This window comes from Solenopsis invicta, chromosome 4 (assembly GCF_016802725.1).
Source record: "Solenopsis invicta isolate M01_SB chromosome 4, UNIL_Sinv_3.0, whole genome shotgun sequence".
Classification (NCBI taxonomy): Eukaryota; Metazoa; Arthropoda; class Insecta; order Hymenoptera; family Formicidae; genus Solenopsis; species Solenopsis invicta.
The window spans coordinates 22,577,140-22,599,984 of NC_052667.1; the positions used below are offsets into that span (position 1 = coordinate 22,577,140).

At 28.3% G+C, this 22,845-nt stretch overlaps 3 protein-coding genes across 3 annotated transcripts; all 3 read right to left on the minus strand.

The window, feature by feature from the left end:
• Positions 1 to 554: 554 nt before the first annotated feature.
• On the minus strand, positions 555 to 5,406 carry LOC105196133. The gene is made up of 6 exons (XM_011161895.3): positions 4,523 to 5,406; positions 4,014 to 4,423; positions 3,823 to 3,922; positions 2,827 to 2,928; positions 2,237 to 2,392; positions 555 to 769 (listed from the first exon to the last, which is right to left on the minus strand). The coding sequence occupies exons 1-6, from the start codon at positions 4,811 to 4,813 to the stop codon at positions 707 to 709; spliced, it is 1,122 nt and encodes a 373-aa protein (XP_011160197.2). The 5' UTR covers positions 4,814 to 5,406; the 3' UTR covers positions 555 to 706.
• A 1,795-nt stretch (positions 5,407 to 7,201) lies between these two features.
• On the minus strand, positions 7,202 to 16,137 carry LOC105196132. The gene is made up of 12 exons (XM_011161894.3): positions 15,351 to 16,137; positions 13,826 to 14,232; positions 13,562 to 13,661; positions 12,901 to 13,002; positions 12,471 to 12,629; positions 10,730 to 10,800; positions 9,309 to 9,681; positions 8,745 to 9,151; positions 8,387 to 8,486; positions 8,181 to 8,282; positions 7,946 to 8,104; positions 7,202 to 7,339 (listed from the first exon to the last, which is right to left on the minus strand). Exons 1-12 carry the CDS (start codon positions 15,642 to 15,644, stop codon positions 7,277 to 7,279), a joined length of 2,337 nt encoding a protein of 778 aa, XP_011160196.3. The 5' UTR covers positions 15,645 to 16,137; the 3' UTR covers positions 7,202 to 7,276.
• A 1,238-nt stretch (positions 16,138 to 17,375) lies between these two features.
• LOC105206074 (odorant receptor 49b) lies at positions 17,376 to 21,715 on the minus strand. The gene is made up of 6 exons (XM_039448766.1): positions 21,126 to 21,715; positions 20,401 to 20,810; positions 19,937 to 20,036; positions 19,183 to 19,284; positions 18,218 to 18,376; positions 17,376 to 17,636 (listed from the first exon to the last, which is right to left on the minus strand). The coding sequence occupies exons 1-6, from the start codon at positions 21,417 to 21,419 to the stop codon at positions 17,574 to 17,576; spliced, it is 1,128 nt and encodes a 375-aa protein (XP_039304700.1). The 5' UTR covers positions 21,420 to 21,715; the 3' UTR covers positions 17,376 to 17,573.
• Positions 21,716 to 22,845: the final 1,130 nt, after the last annotated feature.

The window sequence follows — 22,845 nt, forward strand, 5'->3', positions numbered from 1 at the left end:
GTTTAGTGTCAGTAAATGAAACCGGAAACTTTTTGTTTGAGAAATCGAAACGGAGAAATTTCAATTGCAATAGAAAGATAAAGAGAGATCGAGTTCCTCACGTCCTTCCAGCAGAAAATTGAGAATTTAATATTTGAAGAAGTGTCTTATCAGATTTTTATTCTTGGAAAACTGTGCAACTGTGATTAATGATTTTGTATATTAATTGATATTTTTCGGGTTTTGGTTTACCAATGTTTTGTATTAACACCAATTAGATATTGGCAAAATTTAATTTATCTTATTTTGTGATTTTATTGTAATTGTACGTAAATTTTGAATCATAATTTATGTATGATAACATATTGAAATATTACTCACCTTCTATATTGTAATATTATTTCTACATATTTTATTTAATACTATTAATAATATTATAAACGTGTATGCAGAAATGTACTTTAATGAGTAGCATGTCAATATCATGATTAATGTATTGTTGTTGTTTATATACAATAATATTGTACAGGCAATAGTATGTAATAATAATGCATGAGCTCAATAATAAGACTTTAGCCTGTAATAATAATTTCATTTATTGTTATTTTGAAATTATGATTTACAAATAATAGTATATTTTAGTATATTTCTACAAAGCGAAATATAATATGTGCTTTTTTTGTGTAAATATTATCTGAAGCTATTTTAACCTATTTTATGCTAATATTTAATTATCTTCTAACATCATTACGCGTACTGTTGTGAAATAGGATAATATAGTTGAACAATACTGAAACATATAAAAATGAATATAATTGTCTTTTTTTGATAAAAAAAGTAAATTTTTAATAATACATAAAGGAAGTTATTAATGCTATTATTGCTAATAATTTTTTAAATAATAATTAAAAAAATATATTTTCTTCTTTTTTAACTATTTATGTCAATTATTGTATTATATATTATTAATATATTTTTGGCAAAAAAATTTGTCAGAATTTGTTAAAAAATTTATCGGAGTTATATTGATATTTGGAACAGTTTATAGAATTTTACCGGATTTTGACAAAATTTTGACAAAAAGTACTGAATTTTTCCCGAATTTCTCAGAAAATCTTTTTACCAGATGTGTGTATTAAAATTGGGTAATTTTTGGCAAACGTTCTGATAAAAGTTCTGAAGTTTGATTTTATCCGAAATTAAGGGAAAATTCTTTAAATAAGTTTTTATTAGGAATATTAGTTTATTTCTATAACGTACAAAATATTTAAAAGATTTTTATTAGGAATTGTACAACCGAATTCAAATATTTTTACTCTCTGCTCTTTTACACTTTATCATTTATATGCTTATTATTTATTTATATTTAAATGACTCACAAGGAACACTAGGTAACCCGAAAATTTTGAAACTGAGTACAAATAGAGGAGTTCATTCACAACATAAAAATATTTTTTGTTTGTGTCCAATTTTAGTTTTAGGGGGTGAAACACCTCTTTGAAGAAAATCGATTTGTTTCTTTTGAAGCGTATATCGTCGAAGTAATAAGAGTTAGAGAAAAATGTTCCAATTGAAAATTAAATGGTTTGAAGTGAGGCTTGAAGAGTACTTTATAACAGTAATAAAAAATTTTTTTATCACTGGTGAGGGAAAATATAATAAAATTTTGTTTAAATTAGCTTATCACTATTATAAAGTACTCTTCAAGCCATTTAACTTTCTATTAGAACATTTTTTTCTATCTCTTATTGTTTTAACGATATACACTTTGAAAGAAAAAAACCGATTTTCTTCAAAGGGGTGTTTTACTCCCAAAACTGAAATTGGGCACGAACAAAAAATATTTTTGTGTTATGGATAAACTTCTCTATTTGTACACAAAGTTTCAGATTTTTTTGAATTTTTGAGCCTAGTGTTTCTTGTAAGTATAAACGAAATAAAAAAGTAGTGCATAATAAAGTGATCACGAAAATATAAAATAATGCTAAAAAATGGACGAAGAGATATAATATAAAGAATTAAACAAATGAAGAGTAAGGAATAAGTGGAACTGAATTTCAAATAAAATCTTAATAACAGGGATAAGCATAATTTTACTTTGGTTTTCAATTAAAATATATTATGGTTATTTAATCATAAACTTTATAAAATGTGTGTGTTATGTGTGAAGTATATGAGATATCACTAATTATTTATAATTAATGTGGATGATATAGCAATTTTTAACGTATCAGTTATTTTGAAAATTTTATCTTACCGATGTGAAGTAATTATTAGATAATGCATCCAAAAAGCAAGGTATTGAAAGGGTTACTGGTTTTTGACTTCTTAACATAATAAATTGCAGACATTTCTGTGCTTTTATTGAGTGTTTATTGTATACACTGTATGCTGCATGTACGATATCGTCGCACTAGGAAACATATTAAACATTTATTAAAATGATACTATTTATAATACACTGTACATTTACAATAAATTAGAGCATTACTTTGAATCAGTAAAAAAATTTGTAAAATTAAAGTGTATGTAACTTTCGAAGATATTATAGAGCGATGTTTCTGCTCACACACGTTTCATCCGACGAATGTTACATGAACGTTGTGATATATGACGTCGTACCATGCGGTATCTCTCGGATGGGGTGTGCTGTGTGGCTGGAAGCATTTTAAAACTTGATTGTTAATTTGAGACACTTTAAGTTTTAAAATACTTCTAGGAACACCGTTTTATAATCATTTTTTTGAAAAATTACATACATTTGAATTTTACCAATCTTTTAACTGATTCGAAGTGATGCTTTACTTTTGTTTCATAATGTATAATAATATTTAGTAAATGACTTACCGCATTTATTAAGTTTTCTCCTGGCCAAACATACATATATACTTCTGCAAGACATGTAATAGCTAATCCTACAAACTGGATTACTAGTGCTATAGGTTGATGCTATTTGAAAAAGAATTGATATATTATACATGATATTTTTATATTGACACATTTATATTAAAATTTTTTTACTTAGCCACAATTATTTTCATTTTCTATAAGTAAATGCTTTAATAATACAATAATGTGTATTGCGTATACATAACATTTTTTTAAATATATTAAATAATCAAATTTAAAAAAATAAAAAAGTAATGTTATGTATACGCAATATACATCATTGTATTATTAGAGCATTGATGGAAAATGAACATAATTGTGGCTATATTAAAAAATTTTGGCTTAAATCATATTTATGGATTTATATGTAAAGAGCATAGCAGACTGAGAAATTAAAAGTGCTTATCGCTAAAAAAAGATTTGAAATTTATTAAATAAGGATACAATAAGAATACGGCGCAATACGGTACAATATTAATTTTTAATATACAGTGAGAGTTTTAAATCCTGTATCAACGTTTTACCATAAGAGATGACTTACCGATTGTAATTGTGAGATTTACCCTGTATACGTGTACACACATAATAAGGGTGAATCTTAAAGTTGCAGTCGGTAAGTCATCTCTTTCCTTTATATCTTAAAAATTTTTATATTTCATTGATTGATAAAAAAGTAAAATAACTGTTTTATTTTTAAGTACTTTCTTGCTGTAACATTTTATTTTGTAAATTTTGAGACACACTTTATGCATTAAAAATTCATATCGTACTTGTATTATACTCTTGTGTTATATCATACTCATATATTATACTTTTATTGTTTTTTTATTTAACAAATTTTGAATTTTTTTTTTAGTCAGGAGCACTTTTGATTTATTATAGATGGTTATAGTTATTAGAGAAAATTTATAAGTACCGAGAACATAGTTTTTTTATAATATTACACGTACTTACAGTAATTAGCAAAACGAAGAGAATTATTATAGAATACGTGCTGCAACATATGCTTGAAAATGCGAAAGGACGAAGAACGTGAGTAACTTCCGTTGCATATCTAAAATTTGTTATGCGTTAAAATTTACATATTAAAAATTTTTTTTTAACTACGGTTATTTCCGAGTAAAGATAAGAATTAAGATATTTACTTGAGTAATTTCTGATGTGTTTTAATACATTTGAACAACGAATTAATATTTGTAGCGTCCTTTAACTCTTCAGTTAGTATAGCAAATCTTGCCGTTACAAACCAGAACAATAAATTCATAAAGATATTTAGGCAGAGTTGTGCTCCCATGTATGTTCCGACTATAGATTGTTGTAAATAGATTATTGTTTTTAATGGTTGATAAGACACGTCAAACGGATATTCTACTAATGTTGGAAATGACTGATGCATTAAAGGAGGTAATACTACAATCTGTACAACTATAAGAGCATAGTATTCAATTATTGCTGCACCATAAAATACACCACACTTGTCAATATATCGTTGAATAACAACTTCTTCATGTGGCTTCATTAAATCACAAAAATTTTCCATTTCATAAGTAATACTCTGCAAATAATTACGTTGTTATAGAAAAGAACAAAATTATAATTTTTTAATTAACATACATTTACATTTTTTAATGTTAAATAAATAAATATGAATTACTTGTATGCGATGATTATAAACAAGCTGATAAATACAGTTGAACATAATGTGCCAACTGGTGCTTGACATAACTAATGTTTGTGCTAAAAGAGCAGGATCATCAGTATGTTGTGAAGCACCATATAGACTCGGCAGCTCTAGACATAATCCCATAAGAATACACCAATAGTTATATAGTTTTCTACAGAACGTTTTTAACTTTGTCTCATTTTTTGATGGCCAAAACCAAAGTGGAAACATAGAAAATTTCGCTATTGAAATTACTTCTTTGAACGTCACTTTCTTTCGCATGACTACGCTCTGCTACGTATGTTGTACGCGTATTGTAAATTGATAGTGGGGGAAGCGGAAATTCTTTTACCAGCCGTATTATGTAATTTACTGAGCACTCGACGGATTTGAAACATTTTTACGATATTCTGCATGATATAGCTGCAGATGAAGTCTAATATATTATTTACATTCTTGTGTATCGTGCATATCTCCGTTTTTCATGAGGGATATACATTGGTAAAATTATTGGGAAGTATAAAATATGGGAGATGGATAGCGTTGCGTGTTCTCTAAATCAATACGCGGAAAAGTTTGCGATATCTTCAATAAGAGTTAACAAAATATGCATACAAACTGAAGAAATGGATTAAGTTTTTTCTGTGATATCTCGGATGCACCATATACACTATTCATTTTCTAGACATTGCAAAGGAACTATACATTATTTCAATTTGTCTATTATTCTATGTAACGCAGCTTTGCGTTGCCATACAAATACAGTAAAGCATTTTAGCTTATAGAGTTTCAACTTTCAGTAGCACGCTTCGTTGTACGCTGTATAATTTTATCTATGCATATCCTGTGATAGAAAAGAACTCTACAGAAAGTAACATATGTTTCATTGACATGATATGCAGCGATATCAGAAGCGTGGATTTCACGCTCACGCAACCTCTGCATGTCGTAATTTGAGAAAAGGGAAAATATAATGTTATATTATAGAAACAGATGGAACGGGAGGATTCAGTAGGGTAATTTACCTACAGTGTATCTGTTGTGGGGATAATGTTGCGTCTCTTTCATCCATGTTGGAACCCTGAATTTAGCTATAAGTCAGCTATTCAGAAAAATCTTAAAGGAAATCAATGATGAAGAAAGAGAGGTCGGAAAAGAACTATACAGAAAGTAACATGTTTTATTGACATGATATGCAGCGGTATCAGAAGCGTGGATTTCACGCTCACGCAACCTCTGCATGTCGTAATTTGAGAAAAGGGGAGATATAATGTTATATTATAGAAACAGGTGGAACGGGAGGATTCACAGTAGGGTGATCCATCTACAGTGTATCTGTTGTGGGGATAATGTTGCGTCTCTTTCATCCACGTTGGAGTCCGGAATTTAGCTATAAGTCAGCTATTCAGAAAAAAGTAAATCTTAAAGAAAATCAATGATGAAGAAAGAGGGGTCGGAAAAGGAACTGTCAGATTGTAGAAATAGTTTCGCATGAGCTGTTGCTTCGTACGCATGTTTGGCGATTCACTCCGTAAACTGTAATCTTCTGTGTATAATTGTGGTATATTAAAGTTGGTATTTGTTTTTGTTAAAAAATGTCTCGATCTCTGGTGCAACATTTTTGAGAATATCTCTTCGAAATACTCGAAACTACGTGCGATGTCATGATGACTTCGAAGAAGAAGACACGTATCTAAAATGAAGAAATCCAGATCAGTTCAAGGAAATACACATTTTTCGTACCGTAATTGAGGAACTATTAGGGTTAAGGAACGCATCATCTGCAACAGAGAGAGGACGAGCTTCTCATGCATCTTTATCAGAATATTGAAGTTTTAAACATTTAAAGAAGCGGCTGTGATGACAATCGACAGGTTTTTATTCTCAAATATCCACACAGTTCTGAACAATAATCTCGGATAAAACATTTTTGACAGAATTTCAGTGCATAAATTAAATTGTTTACGTAGTTCAATGCAATTACGGACGAACAATTAGGACGATCTAATCATATCTATGATTTTAAAAGTTATGCAGTGTACAAAATTTTATTGCACTTCTAAACCCAATATGTTAATCTATCTTACTGCAGTTTGTAGTGGTACAAAGCTATATTATGTAGAATAATAAAAAAAAATAGAAATTGTTTTATAGCAGTGTTGTTTAGTGAAACCTGTATTATGGAATATATTCGAAATACCTCCAAAGTATTCTCGTAGTATTTTGGAAATATTTTTTGAAGCTTTTATACCGTTTTGGATATTAATTTAGAAATCTTCCTATATTTTAAAAATTTGGATGATTATTATACTGAAATAAAAATTTGAATTCCTCATATTGTGGAATGAGAAGGAAAGGAAGGAGGTAGTGGAATACCAATTTGTTTTTAAAAATTAATTTAGTAAATTAACGCGACATAATTCTTATTAACACCAGTTTGTTAATCATAGAGTTTTACCAATCACCATACGTAGAATATCATCGAATATATAGAACGAAATTTATAATTTACTGAAGAGAGGAAAAAGATACGTTTGTGAAATAGTAGCAGGTCATGGAATATTAACAACTAATGTTATAAGATACTTTTTGTTATAAAAAATTATACTCTACATTCACAGAATTCTTATATCAATATACACTAATATATTTCGTATTTTCTTCAAACTATAAACTAATATATTTTATATTACTAATTATGCAGACCAGTTGTTTTGTTCCAGCAAATTTAGATTTTTTTTTTAATCATGTTTCCTCAGAAAGAATTATGCGAAACGTTGTTAAATAAGAAAATGCCGTTGTAACATACTGTAAAATCAATGAAATTGTAAAATTTTTAAAAACGATTGAATGATGATGCTTAATATTTAAATTTAGTATTTCATTGTTATCATATTTAAAACTAGAAGAAAAAGTTAAATTTAAAGTACATATATACACTGTAGTTAATGGCACAACTATTAAAATAATAGCACTTTCTTGTGTGAAATAAATAAAAAATACAAAAGGATTTTTAATGTTTTTATATAAGCTTCATTTTTGAAAAAATAAAATTGTTTTTCAAAACTGAAGTTTATGTATAAACTTGTTAAATATCAGTACTATCTCTACTTTTTTTTAAATAATATTTTGCAGATGATATAAAAAAAATTAGTACTACGCGCGTTTCTAAAATTGTTTTGAATATCTATCAATCAGAACGCATAAAAATATATTTTAATCAAGGTTTTTTCTTACGTATAGATGTATTGTAATCAAAAAATGACTGAAAATAATATAAATTATAAAAACTATGTGATACAAAGTAAATTTTTCTTAATAAGATGTTTTTGCACAGTAATATTTTTTTTTGTTGTACCATAAATTGCGTTATATATTTTATGTAACGTGATTGAATATTGCAAGATGTCTTACAGAAGCATAATGTTGAAAGCTTAAAGCTTTTAATAAACCAGGAACAGATATAATTACAGCTTGTTGGCATCGGAGCAAAGTATATAACATAATCTTTCGTGTTTTGATGCTTTGGTTATACCATAATGAATTATAGGCTGCCTCAGCAATATTAGAACTCTAAAATATACATTAAAAAAAATACGCACTTTTATTTTTATTCAGTTTTAGATAATTTATTTTTATTCAAACTTACTGTTCTCATTAGATGATCAGCCGGCCAAGCGCATAAAAGTACTTTTGTCAACGATGTGGAACATATGATTATATATTGAATTTTTACGGATGGCGGAAATCGCTATTTTTAAAAGATTTTAGGCGAAAAATACAAATCCAAATTATTTAATGGTGTTGTTTAATAATTATATTGCGCTAAGATATAAATAATATAGATGTACATACACTGAGAAATGTAACGCCACCGAATACTAGCGCTGCTGTACTAATACCGAGCGATGCTAGTATTACATGTGCAATAGAATTGCTCATTTCTTTCGCATATCTATTAGAATTTATTACAATTTATGAAAATTTTACGATTAATTTATATTGGAGATAAATATTGTAGCAAGAAAATATGATAATTTTATTAATGGTTTTAAGAATTAGAAGAGTTTAATTTTTTTAAATACAAAGAGACAGTTGTGGTAAAAAAAAATATTGACATCAGAGCTATAAAAGTTGCTGATTATATGATAAAAAATTTCTTTCTATGCAGTTAATTGATCGTCTGTAATAGTAATTTGTATTTTTGGCATACCTTAAAGTTTCTTGATGCTCTTGTATACATGTTATCCAGTCAGAATATTTGGTGATTATACGGAATTTGTTGGCCAATATTTCAAAGCGAGCCGTTGTAAACCATAGCAAAAGAGCGAGAAAAACATTAGCGCTAACTTGACAATAAACTTGGTACATACCGAGAGCTTGATGAAAGTAGATTATTGTCTTCATCGGTTGATAGTCAACGTGGAATGGATATTCTATTTCCAACGGAAACATGCGGGATTGAATTAATGGCACGATGAGTGAACCAGCTAAAGAGGCAGCAGTTAATGACAATGTAGTTCCGTAAAGAAAAATATATTTGTTAATGTATTGCTGAAATATATCCTTTTCTTCAGCGTTTGCTTGTTTATAATAATCTTCCATCTCGCAAATTACATTCTGTAAATTTATTAAGATTTAATTTAATTTGTACATGTTAGATAGATGACATTTAAAAAATATTTGAAAAATTTTTTAAATAGTGCACAAATTAAAAGATATTATTTATTTTGCAAGAAGAGACTGATAATATAAAAATAATAATTATTTTTCTCACTTGTAGACGGTCATGTTGTTGCGTGAATAAAAATATCTGCAATGGAATTTCACAGAAAATGCCCAACGCGCAAGCTAATTGCATAATCAGGGAAACATTGTCTAAATGATTATTAATTGAATATATTAACTCAATGACTATGAATGCACCATTCACGATTGACAAATATCGAAATATTTTATCACGAATAATTTGACCCTTTGTGGCAGTTCGCGGTAGAGGCCAGCAACAAGCAAATAATAAATCTATCTTCAGAAAAGTAATAACTTGGTCTAACGTCGGTACGGTTTTCATATTATACAGAGAACCGTCGCACTTATTTTTGCACGAACGTGTTTTAACCGCTACTCTCCTTGTGCTTTTCTCATAATTTTACGAAGAATTTTATGCGAAGGTAGAAACTTCTAGGCGGTATAAGATTGCGCACTTTTGCAACGCAAAGTATCTCAGAGGTGGGATATTACGGCGTTTATTATTTCTTCTGTTCATTTTCCTCTCTTTTGAGTTTACGTGCAACCGTGCGGATTAATAAATTATACGACTGGTGTGTATTTTACCTCAGCGTGTAGTGCTATAGCTTGTATTTCTATCTTGAATTATTATGAGAATTGCTATGCCTTTACGTACCTTACGTGTAATTATTGAGCGTACATTGAAAACCATAATCACAGTGTGAATTTTAATCTTTGAGAAAGAGAGAGAGAGAGAGAGGGGGGAGAATAATGTTGATAAATGAGACATAATACAATAACATATAATTTACATAGCGCATTGATAATACTCTTTACATTATATTTATAGATCACACACATTAAATGATTAGCTTATCACCGATGTTATTTAACGTGATTAATTCAAGCGAGTATGAGAAGCAAAACATGTTCATGGTAGCTGTTATGCTGGACAATTATTTTATTAATGGACTTCGTCCAGTAGATTTGCTTTATTCACATTAATTTGAACACTTCTAGTGTAGTTCTTAATGAAAAACAGTATCAATTTGATTTCTCTTATTCGAGTATTTTTCATATTCTTCATGGTCTATTTTTCAAAGGAGATAATTATATTATGAGATAAAAAAAATAATTTACTTTACATTATTATATAGGTACATCAATTTTTGTATGTTGTTAGGTAGTATAAGGTAGAAAAATTAAAATTTATTTTATATTGTTATACATAGATTATATTAAAAAATCACTGTTATATAAGTTTTATATATTATTTATGAATTTATAAATAATATTAAGTAATGCAATGAATAACAAAAAGTGACGCTAAGTCTATCGTAAATGTCTTTTTTATTATTATTTTTGAATTTTGCGTTACAAACACAGATGCAGAATTAGTTTAAAATATTTACAGTGTTGCTTCATAAATTTTTGTCGCATTAAAAAAGTATAATACATACAATAGTTTACATATTCAGCCCATCCTCGACGGCAAATATCGCTCGAAAAGTTGTCAAAAAGGAAAACGTGGTCGATAAATACTATCACAGATATACAAGTTTTGATTATTGTAAGTATCAATAATGTATGATGATTAAATTATTATAAATCTGCACATATTATTTATAACGTAATTCCGATATTTACACCGCAAAAGTAAGAAAAAATAGAAGTGGAAATAACTTGCTTGCAATCATTCGATGTCTTATGTTTGTATTATGTTGTAATTTTGGTTTTTTACCTTTTTAATATTAACATAACCATTGTGAATTGAATTAATTTGCCAATGTATGAGTGACCATATATTATAATTTATGTAAAGTAATTACTCTTTCTGTAGGAAGTGCAAAAGGTTCATTAATTTTATGATACATAAGTGGAGAGAGATAGTAAAGGATGCAGTATACGAAAATACAAGTGTTCTTAGCTTTTGTATTTTTTGTATAATTTGTTTTACTCATGAGTAGTTACCACTTGGGATATAAGTGGCGATCCAAAAGTAAGGTTACAAAGCCTGCAGTGAAGAAGAAATGTTTTATTAAAAAAAAAAAAACCAATGTATCTACTTTGAATTATATCCCCAACATTACTTTTTGGCCACAGCTGTTTAAACATTTGTCGTTTCGTGAGATAAGATTGAAAATTCCTTTCTCATAAAATTTTTTTCTTATTCTTGTCCTTGCTCTTTCAGCCAAATTGTGGCAAAGTCTTTCACCTCCTTGTTCGAAGCGAATTGTTGGCCTCCTAAGTGCTCCTTGAAGTGAGAAAACAGGTAAAAGTTACTTGGAACGAGGTCCGGGCTGTAGGGAGGGTAGTCGATGACGAACCTGCGGAACTGCTTCAACTGATGTCTTACTCGTGGAGCTTTTGGAAAGAGGACACACGGTGACCGCTGACCGTGCTGAGAGATCTTGAAACGATTGCGCGAAGCAATCAGGAGGAAACGAGCAAGATTTTTCACCGAAAGCGTCATCCTACTTCAGGACAACGCGCGGCTCCATACGGCACAGAAGATGCTGTTGAAGCAGTTTCGCTAGGACCCCGATTCATCGATCACTCTCCCTACAGCCCGGACCTCGCTTCAAGGAGCACTTAGGAGACCGACGATTCGTTTCGAACAAAGAGGTGAAAAACTTTGCGACAACTTGGTTGAAAGAGCAAGGACAAGAATTTTATGAGAAAGGAATTTTTAACCTTATCCCACAAAGTGTCAAGTGCTTAAATTGCTGTGGCGACTACGTCGAAAAATAATGCTAGGGATATAATTCAAAGTAGACAAATTGGTTTTTCTGAATAAAACGTTCCTTCTTCACTGCAGACTTTGTAACTTTACTTTTGGATTGCCCTTCATATAAGGCAACAATCCAAAGATTTTTTAAAAGTAAAATTTTCTTCCTAAATATAAGAAAATAAATATTTTGTATTTTTTTTTTTGTTTTTATAGTAGCACACAAAGTTTTTATTGGTATAATTTATTTTCCTTAAACGTAATTAATAATATTTGATTAAGTTTTCAATAGGTACGGCGTATATACCGGAATTACCCTATAATAATATTTTATTTGGTTTGAATTTGCGAATTAATATAAAAGACTAATATGTTAAAAAATGTAACATTAAATTTATAGATTATTATGTTCAAGATATAAAACATTAAAGTTTGATTATTAAATCACTTAGATTGAAAATTATAATTTAATATAGGACTTACAGAGGCGTAATAATTAAGTGAAAGAATCGGTAGCATACATGGTACAGTTAGAGTCACAGGATGTTGACATCTCGATACAATATATAACATATTTTTTTGTAAAGATAATTCTTGATTGTACCATGAAGATTTATATCCAGCGTGGCCAATATCATTGCTCTGAAATGTTAAGGTAAAAGTATTTTAATATTATATAATATGGTAAGAATATTCTCACTTAGAATCAGAATGGAGACACAGTAATTAGTATAATGCGAATTTTTTCTGAGATAAAAATGCGATCATGGATTAATATATAAGAAATCGTATATTTTGAATTTAATATATATTTTATATTTATATCTTTGATTTGTTACTTATTAATTTTGTTTATATAAACAATTTTTTTACTTTTACTTATATTTTGTGATTATGACTGTGATTGCCTTACCGTTCTCAATAAATAATCAGCTGGCCATGCGCAGACAAAGACTTCTATAAGTGCGGATGCGGCAACGGTAAAAAATTGGGTTTTTATAGTTAAAGGTTGTCGCTGTAAGATAATATTTTAACATAAGTAATTTGTAAAAAGTCATTTATAACAGATTACATTTACCATAGAAAGAAATAAGTTGATTAATATCTATATAAATACAATTCAAAATTAAGATATTAATTTTTAATTTTTTTAGTAAATTATGTATGCTTATCTGTTTATATGATAATTTTTATTACTAGAGGAAAGTCACTAAAACCGGCATACCATTTTGTTTTTGGATACCATTTCTTAAATAAAAGCCAAAAAAAATTTTAAATAGATAAATACACATAAGAAAATGTCATCTATTAAATGGATTTTTATGATACTATTTTGTATTTTGTAATAATTAATGTTCTTGCATAATCCAGAAAGAGCGTCTGCGAAATTTGGCAAAATTTGCACACTAGGTAGTAATGAAGATTTTTGGCACAGCCTCGACTTTTTTCTAATATTAGACGTATTTGTTTGATACATGGTTTGCATGATTCTTCAATAGATATTCATGCGAATGAGTCTATTAATATTACGTAATCAGTACATGCGTTGAAGAAATGAAATAAAAATGACTCACGCTCAAAAAGGTAAGACCGCTAAATACCACTGCTATGGTACTGAATCCTATTGTTGATAATGCTATATATCGAATTGACATAGTAACTTCTTTTGCATATCTGTAATTAATTACCACTAGTTTTTATTTTTTATTTCACTATTATACTCATTATAATACAATTAATTATAATAACGTGTGAATTAATCTGACGTAATATAAATATACAAAAACGTAATTATTTTTAAAGACGATACTGAGTATAATGCTTTATTCGTTTATTACCGTAATAATCGTTGATGTAGCTGTACACAGTTAATGAATTCTGAGATGCTTGTAATTTTTTGAAATTTATGAGACAGAATCTCGAATCTTGCTGCTACAAACCAGAGCAGAAGAGCTACAAAAACATTGCTACATACTTGTGCGCAACTTTGATATACAACCATTATATGATGCAAGTAGATGATAGTTTTTAGTGGTTGTTTGTCCACAGCGAATGGATATTCAACCTCGATTGGAAAGGGTTGAGATAACACTAATGGTCCAAAGATCATTATGGTGGCGGTTGTGGTTATCCAACACAATGTTGTACCGTAAAATAATTTACATTTGTTAATATATTGTTGAAATACATTCCTCTCTTCTGATTTCGCTTGCTGAATATAATCTTCCATTTCGCATATTATAATCTGCATAAATTGCATTACGTAATTTTTTGTTAATGAAATCCAATAAAAGTGCCTTTATTTTTACAGCAGTCAAATGTATTTATCAGCATTATTTTCGATTTGCAATTTTTGTAAGCTTTTGGCTTAAATTAAACTCTGCACAAATGTAAAGTACAGTACATAGTTTGATTTAAATAAGTAATTACTTTATCGTAGATGTTCTATATATAATCATGTAGTATAAAATATTAACAGGTATATATTATTGTTACGTTCGTGATATTTATGAAAGAAAAGAAAAGAGAGAAGAGTTTTTAACCCTTAATTACACTGGTGGGGTATAAACATACCCCACCGCACGCAATTACGCAAATATTGTCACGCATTTGTATCTCACGAGTAGTTAAGGGTTAAACAAGATTATTGAAAAATAAATTTTTTTTTATGTGCGGTTGTTAACATATTTTAAAAATTAAAAATAGAATAAACAAGTATAAATGAAGAAAAGTTTATAAATGACAATGTAAAATGGCCAAGTTTCCAGATGGAGGGGGTTACGTAAAAACTGAAAATTGCTGCATCTGCACCCCTCGAAGTACAAACAAAAAAAAGACAAACGGGTACAAACGATGCTCTTTCGAATGGCATAAACGAAATTCAAAAATCTGTTAGTTGGGCGCTGGCTATTTTTTCACCCCTTTATAACTTTTTATCCCTTGAGGTACGAACGAAAACAAAAGTGATACAAACGGGTACAAACAAAGTACAATCGGTATGTATTAAGCATTTTGTTTTTTATAAAGTTGGGCGCTAACTTCAGACCGGTCTAAATAAATAGATATATAATACATACTCGTATTTTTTGATTTATAATATACAATTGGATATTAAACTATATATGTATGTATGTAAGTTTACACAACTTGGTAATAAATATTTTTGAAATTTCTATAATAATAAAAATAAAATTTTTACCATTTAAAAAATTGAAATAAAAAATTTAAAAAAATTTCAATTTCTATTTCCATAAATTTAGATTTCCATATTATTTAAATTTAATTTTTTTAGATGTTTTATATTGATATCAGTAAACATGTTTAAATTACGATAAATTCAATATAAAACACATTGTTTCTTACTTGTAAACGGTCACTTTGAAACGTAAACAATGTAATTTGTACCGGAATTTGTAGAAAAGCGCTTAACTCACAACCCACTTTCATTATGAGAATCATATTATCACACTTGTTGCTTAATGTATATATTAAAAATATTGACATCAGGATGCCATTTAAACAACATAAGAACCGAAATAGTTTGTCACGAATTTTTTGAGATTTTGTAGCTTTTATTGGAACCGGCCAACAACATGCAAATGTCAGATCTACTTTTAAGAAGGAAATAATCTTTTCTAGCGTCAATGTCTCTGTCATAATAATAATATAATCTCGCAGACTATTAGAGATGGAAAATAACGTACTTTATTCCGCCTCGACTTTATAATACTCCCCTAAGAATTCGAGGAAAGAAAAATCATGCGATGTATACTTGTATATTCAACGCGTTGATTATACCTACATTGCAGTCATTTATATTTCAACGCATAATGTACTTTTCTCTAGCGGAGGGATGCGTGCGGAACTATCATGTGGCAGAAATTATAAGAGAGGAAAAGGAAATAATTATACATTACACAAGTTGCGGAACGTATACATTGGATTTCATTTATGTTAAACGTAGGTATTTTTTATATTTTCTGCAGTGAAACATTGGTTGAAGATTGAAATAATTAATAAAATATTATAGTAAGCATGCTATATGATAATTAAAACAGAAAATTTAGAAACAAATATGTTTAAGTCTATTAATATTAGTCTTTTGCATTAATTAAAAAATATTCTACGTTCAAACGGTCTGCGTTACAAACATTTGTAAAATACAATTTTTTCCTATTATATAATTATAGAATAATGCATGGCGAAATTAATAGTGATTGTGGATATTAAATAAGAGAAACATATCTTTTTATATTCTCAACAGATAAAAATATGTAAATAAAAATGAAAAAAATATTTAATTTACATATATTTATTATTACACTTATAATAATTTTATAATCAAAATAATACATTAAAGCAGCTTTTTTTATGGCGTTTTGTAATATTTTATACAATCATGCGGATGAGAACATATGTATATTTTAAATCGTAAGGGAGAAAGTGATATTATGGCTCTTGTATTCATTTGTAATATCTCTATTATTAAATGACGAATTCTAGTGGTTATTGGAACTATTTGTTTAGTGACCCACCGTATAGTGACGCTAATATGCCAACAATAACCGACATTCATTACAAAGCATTTTTTTTTAGTATTTTGTAATTTTTTCATTCTATATTTTAGTGTTTTATAATTTTCTCATTTTTTAAATCTTGGACTTGTTGTCACCCGAGTATGTGTACTCTTGAATGGTCTTTTGTTATTCAGTATTTTTTTAGCTGTACACAGTTTTAAATTATACAAAATTAAATAACATGCAATTTTTTTAATGTAGTTTCTTAAATGTGCTGATACTTCTACAGATCTAATACAGCCTCTTTTTTGAAATTTTTTAATAAGTTTATTATATTGTTATTTCATTGTTAATTTATAATTTATATTCCATGTATTATAAATTTTTACTACTGCAGTTTATATATATGTACAAATTGTATGTACATATATTTGCATATATTCCGCAATATTTTCTCTTTATTTTGAACAAACGTATAATTTTGTAACGAAACATTGTGTTTTCTTAAAAAAATAATTTTTTAAATCTATTTAATTTTTTGTCGGAGCGGAAAGGGAAGAGGAAGGACATATTACAACCCTTGTTTTTTTTTATTATGCAATGTTGTCACATTATTATTAATAATGTTTTAAGTAATATTTTATTATTTTGATTCTAAAATTGATTGAACAACATATTGACGAATGTAATTCTTTTTAATTTAAAATATTGATTATTATTAAAGTTATTGTAAATAAAGGGACTGTATCACCATCTTCTCCTCTATCATTATCCGTCAATAATTAAAAAAATACAGTTTGTTATATATTATAATAAAATGAACTTTATGTCCATTTTGGAAGGAATAAAAAAGACACTTAATGCAAATAAATTAATAGACTAACTGTTTTTATTTTGTGATGTATGCCAATTAGTATTTACTAATGTGAAAAAAGAGCTATAAGTATATTCCAAGTTTTTATGCTAACAATACTATCTTCTACTAGATCTTCTGTTATGCAAAATGTAATAATTTTGGTATAAATAAAAATTGGAGGAACTTACACAGGTTTAAAATTTAATTCTTGACTTAATTGTCCTCCACAAATACTATTCGCATTGTCATTAAATAAGAAAAAGCTGTTGATACATACTGAAATGTATAAAATAATATTAGTGTATGTTTCTTTTAGCGTGGAAAATGTACGGATAGTAACAAAAATTTTATATTGATAACAGAATTTTTATAATCACGAATTAAAATCATATAATTAAGAGCACTAATACCGGCATGTTTGCACCGATCAAACATGCAAACATGATACTTTTGTTATATTATAAACATGTACTTTTCGCTTACATAGATAATAGCGTAACTATTTCATTATTTGAAAGACAGGGAATGCAAAGACTTGGGAAATCACACGTTATATATGATTGTTTTAAATTTATGTAAATTTGCGATGGATAGTATTAATGCTCTTGATCTTATTTGTATTATTTGTATTCTTTATCTTTGAGAAATACATTTTTCTTTTTATTTATAAAGATATATTTAAGCCAAGAGACATAATATATATTAATTTCAATTTTTATTAAAATGTTCATATGTAACTTAGAATTAAATGTCTTTTAGAGAGACTTTACAAGATACATATTATTTACAAAATTTTGAATTTTTTGTAATGGAAAATTATATTATTATATAAAATTTTTCAATTTTTGAAATCTTACCGATGCGTAAAATTCTAATGATAAAACTGGAAGGATAGAGGAAACAGAGGCGACTATTGGTATTTGACTCCTCTTCGAGACAAATAGTAAATTCTTTTGAAAAATCTTGTCTTGATTGTACCACAGCGATTCATAAACTCCTTGCGCAACACTGGTGCTCTAATAAGTAATATAAAATTTTAGAATAATACACATAGTTAAAATAACACAATAAAGAAGTGTAAAAGTAAAATATTGTATATTCTATTTACTGAGAGAAAACTCCTTGGTTACGTATATGGACAACATAGTGGGGAGAGCGTAGCACGCTATCTAGTACCGTATACATTAATACGGCACGTTCGAGCCTAGAAAATTGAGCAGCGAAATCTCTATATTTTAATGCGATATTAAATATAAATTGTAATATGTTTATTAAATTACACACTTTAAAAATGGATCAAATTGTTCAATAGTATTATTTTAATCATTAATCATAATGATGTGTTTTGATGTTACTCACTTGAACCTGCTGGCATTACGAGCCTAAGCGAATAGTGGCGAAGAGAATTTTCTATTGTAACTTTTTTATAGATAGAATTTGCGCGAAATGGATGAGTTTTTATTTGACTCGAGGTTTTCTCTCAGTAAATAGGATATAAATAAAATATTCGACAAAGAGAATTTTTTACTGTATTATTTTTTATGATGTTTATAATTACTTTCGAAATTAAACATAAACAGTTATAAATACATTTAATATTATATACATGTTATGTTTAATCAGGGAATCTTAAATTATGTTTGTATTTGGTAAAAAAAGTTAACTATTAATGGTTAAAAAAAATAAAGAATTTAGTTTGTGCATTATTAAACGGAAAGAAACAACAATTATGTGTGATAAATGAAATCGGTGTTTATGATACACAGTTATAGTTTTGTCATTTTGCGAATTTGATTGCAAAGGCCATTGGAATACAACTTACCATGTCTATTAAATGATCAGCTGGCCATACACATGCATAAACTTCCAGAAGTCCAGCTATGCATAAACTGAAGAATTGTATTTTGTCCGCTAACGTACTTTTCTAACAATAAGTATATGATACTAAGAGAGAGAAAAATAAACTAAAAATACACATAATACGTTTATTATATAAACTTTAGCAGTATGGAATTGTTTTGTTGAGAGACAGTAGAAAAAGAAAAGTCGTTGATACCGACACACTTCTTTGTGTTTGGTTTATTTTTTAAATAAAGACTATAAATAAACTTTGGAAACATAAGTGCAAACTAGAAAGTATCTTTTATAGTAGTTTAAGTATCTATTCTATATATAATTTTTATTATCTTATAGTTTGTCATAGGTGTGCCGGTTTACGTTGCACCCCAATTTTATATTTAAAATTGCATTACGAGAAAAATAAGAAAGAGGAAAAAAATTTTAAAACGCTACGAACACGTAAATGTTAGCGGTGTACTTATTATTATTTGAACTATGTAATTTGTAAAAGAAAATCATGCAAATTTTAACTGTTTTTGCTGAAAAATTTGTTTTTAACATAAAAAAGTCACAAATATATAAATTATGGTATTTTTATTTTTTTAATTATCAAAGCAAATCATGTTTTTATCAGTATTAATAAAGCGTAATGTTTAGTTTCCGAGAAATAAGGGGGTGTCACTTTAGGATACCTATGTCGGTATTGGCGATTTTTCTAAACATTACAAAATACTTACGCTCACAATTGTTAAGCCACAAGCTAGAATCACCCACGTACAAATAATTATTATTGATAATATTACTGAACGTAAAGCATTTATTATTTCTTGAGTATATCTAAAACGATTTGTTATCTAAATAAACTGGAAATATTACTATATATCGTTTATGCCTCCATACAAAGCTAACAAAGCTTGTACTTTTTTAATATCACACTTTAATATTAATACGATTTTTTGTGTTAAATCTTTTTTAATTGCAAGTTTTTGTGTTTTTTTTTACAAAACTGTTTAATACACACACACACGCACACACACACACACACACACACACACAGTTTTGTGTGACAAAACACGATGTGCAAAGTGCTGAATTTCTACTTCAAGAAAGAGAAAGAAAACATGTAAAATAAAAATAGTTATTTCTTTATTAAAAAGTGACGATTATTAATTTTTATAAATAAAATGCATTATTCTGTTACCTTATCAATTTCATATGTTGCCGTATGCACACGATCATGCCGTAAAGGTCGGTGATCATACGAAATTGTTGCGATAAGATTTCAAAACGCGCTGCGGCGAACCATATGAGAAGACCGACAAAGCTACACAGGCAAACGGTGGAGAAGCACTGCCAAACGACGACGAACTGATGTAGATAGATAATAAGCTTCACTGGCTCATGTTCTACCTCGAAAGGATACTTTGCATCTGACGGGAAGATATGATTGGCCTCTATGAATGGCGCGATTATTGTTAGAACCGCACCGAAGAAAACTGACGCTGTAGCGCTTGCGTAAAATATCACGCATTTATCGACGTATCGTTGGTAAAGTATTTTCTCGTACGGTTCGGCGCACTCAATGTTATGTTCCATTTCCGAAATCAAATACTGAAATTTAATTTAATTCTTTAGCTAATAATACTTATATATCTACGTCGTAAAAAATGAAAGTTGATATTAAATTTGATGGTTTTTGTTTTTCGAGTAAAAAAATGATAATTTTTGCGAAGATATAATCTTACTCCGGAATTTCCAATGAACGGAGCGATAAAAGATTATTTGCAAAATATTTAGATAGCGTTGATTAATAATATTAAACATAAATATTTAACTTAAATAATATATCCATAAAATCGAATAAAATAGATTGAAAGTGGTTTACCAAAGGTCGGTCTGATATCACTGTAGATATGAATTCCTTACTTGCAATCGATCATATTGCAGCGCACATTGTGTTGTCTCCAGAGGGACTTGTATGAAAGCAGCCAGCAAGCACCACAGCTTCGTTAATCTTGGTAAATCGTAGTCATTAAGATAAAGGGTGTATGCTACGGGCACAGCCAATATCGTTGAATTTATACAGAGTAAAAAGCGTAAAATTTTGAAGCGTATGACTTGAAATTTACTAGCGCTCTTTGGAAGTGGCCACGTAAAGCACAGAGCGGTTATTGCTTTTGTAAACGCGATAGCAGCTTTTGGAGTTATTTTGCTCGTCATAATTTAGATCGAGGAGTTCATCGATAATACTATATAATATGACGGTACCACAATAATTTTTAAATCTATATTCGTTTACGACGTTCCCTCGCGCGCTACGTCGTTTCAAATAGAGTGTTATAAGTTCTTTTTTCCCCGCTTCATAACGCGTAAATAATTGATGCATAATAGCCAAATCGTACATCTTACAATGTATGCTTTATACAATATTGTAGAAGAACGACATGCAATGTAATTTACATGTAGAACATTAGCTTACTATACTATTCTGCGCGTATTGCGAATAATAACAGTATAATAATTTTATGAAAGAAATTTCATATCACACATGATGTATAATGCTAAAAGGGAAATACAGTACAATTTTCACATTTATAATAAATTACTACACTCGATGATAACAAAACTATGGAATTGTGGAATATGCAATTTCACGTAGGGAACTAAATAACAAGTATTATCAGTAGCACGAAGAACACTTTCAGCATATATATCATTTTGAGAGAAGATGTCTATAATGTTCATAACCTTATTAGTGTTACTGGAATTTTTAAAAATAGTTTTTTTTATTGAAATTTTGAAAATAGTTTTGTGTGTCTCTTGTATAATTAAATCATTTTCTTCAAGAAATCTAACACACAATGTGCGAACAGTAGTCAAATATTATTGATAAGTATCGAAACATAAATGTTTAAAGAAGATAGTTGAGAAGGTAATAAGAAAAATAAATCTACAATAATATAATTAATAATTTTTCAATAAATCAATTAGTAGAAAAAATGATAGGTATATAGTACAATTAGGGACAAGAGTAAATACATTTTGCGATAACATGTGACAGCTGTTATCCTATGTTGCTTTACACAGTTCTTTACTAAATAGATGAAGGGTGAATATAATTATAATACAAATTACTTTCTTCTGTCTCAATAGGGAAATATACATATGTATACATATATATCGTTACAAATTATATTGACAAAAGTGATTGACTGACTATTTAATTAAGCGAATAAATAATCTTATCCTTGATCTTTTATTTTATTATATGTTAAAGTGATTTGGGAATGCTTTTTGAGATTATCGGCTTGTTTATTGACAATCTCGTACTGCGTTTCATTATTATTTCCATGGTTGCAATGGTCAAAATACCGAAACTCTTGCACAGTCTTATTTATTTTGTTTCTCAATATTGATCCAGATCTAAATTTTGAACAAAAATAAGAACTGATTGGCGTTTTTTTTTTTAATTTATAAGTGCAATTAATCATTAGTAGATTTATTTTTATTTTATGCTGAGTTAACTTTGGATGAAAAAGAACAAAATGATAAGGAACGATTAAAATATAAGAAAATTAATGCGAATAACTTACAAAGTTTTCAACTAATCATACATTATTATATAAAATTGAAGCAATCTTTGAAT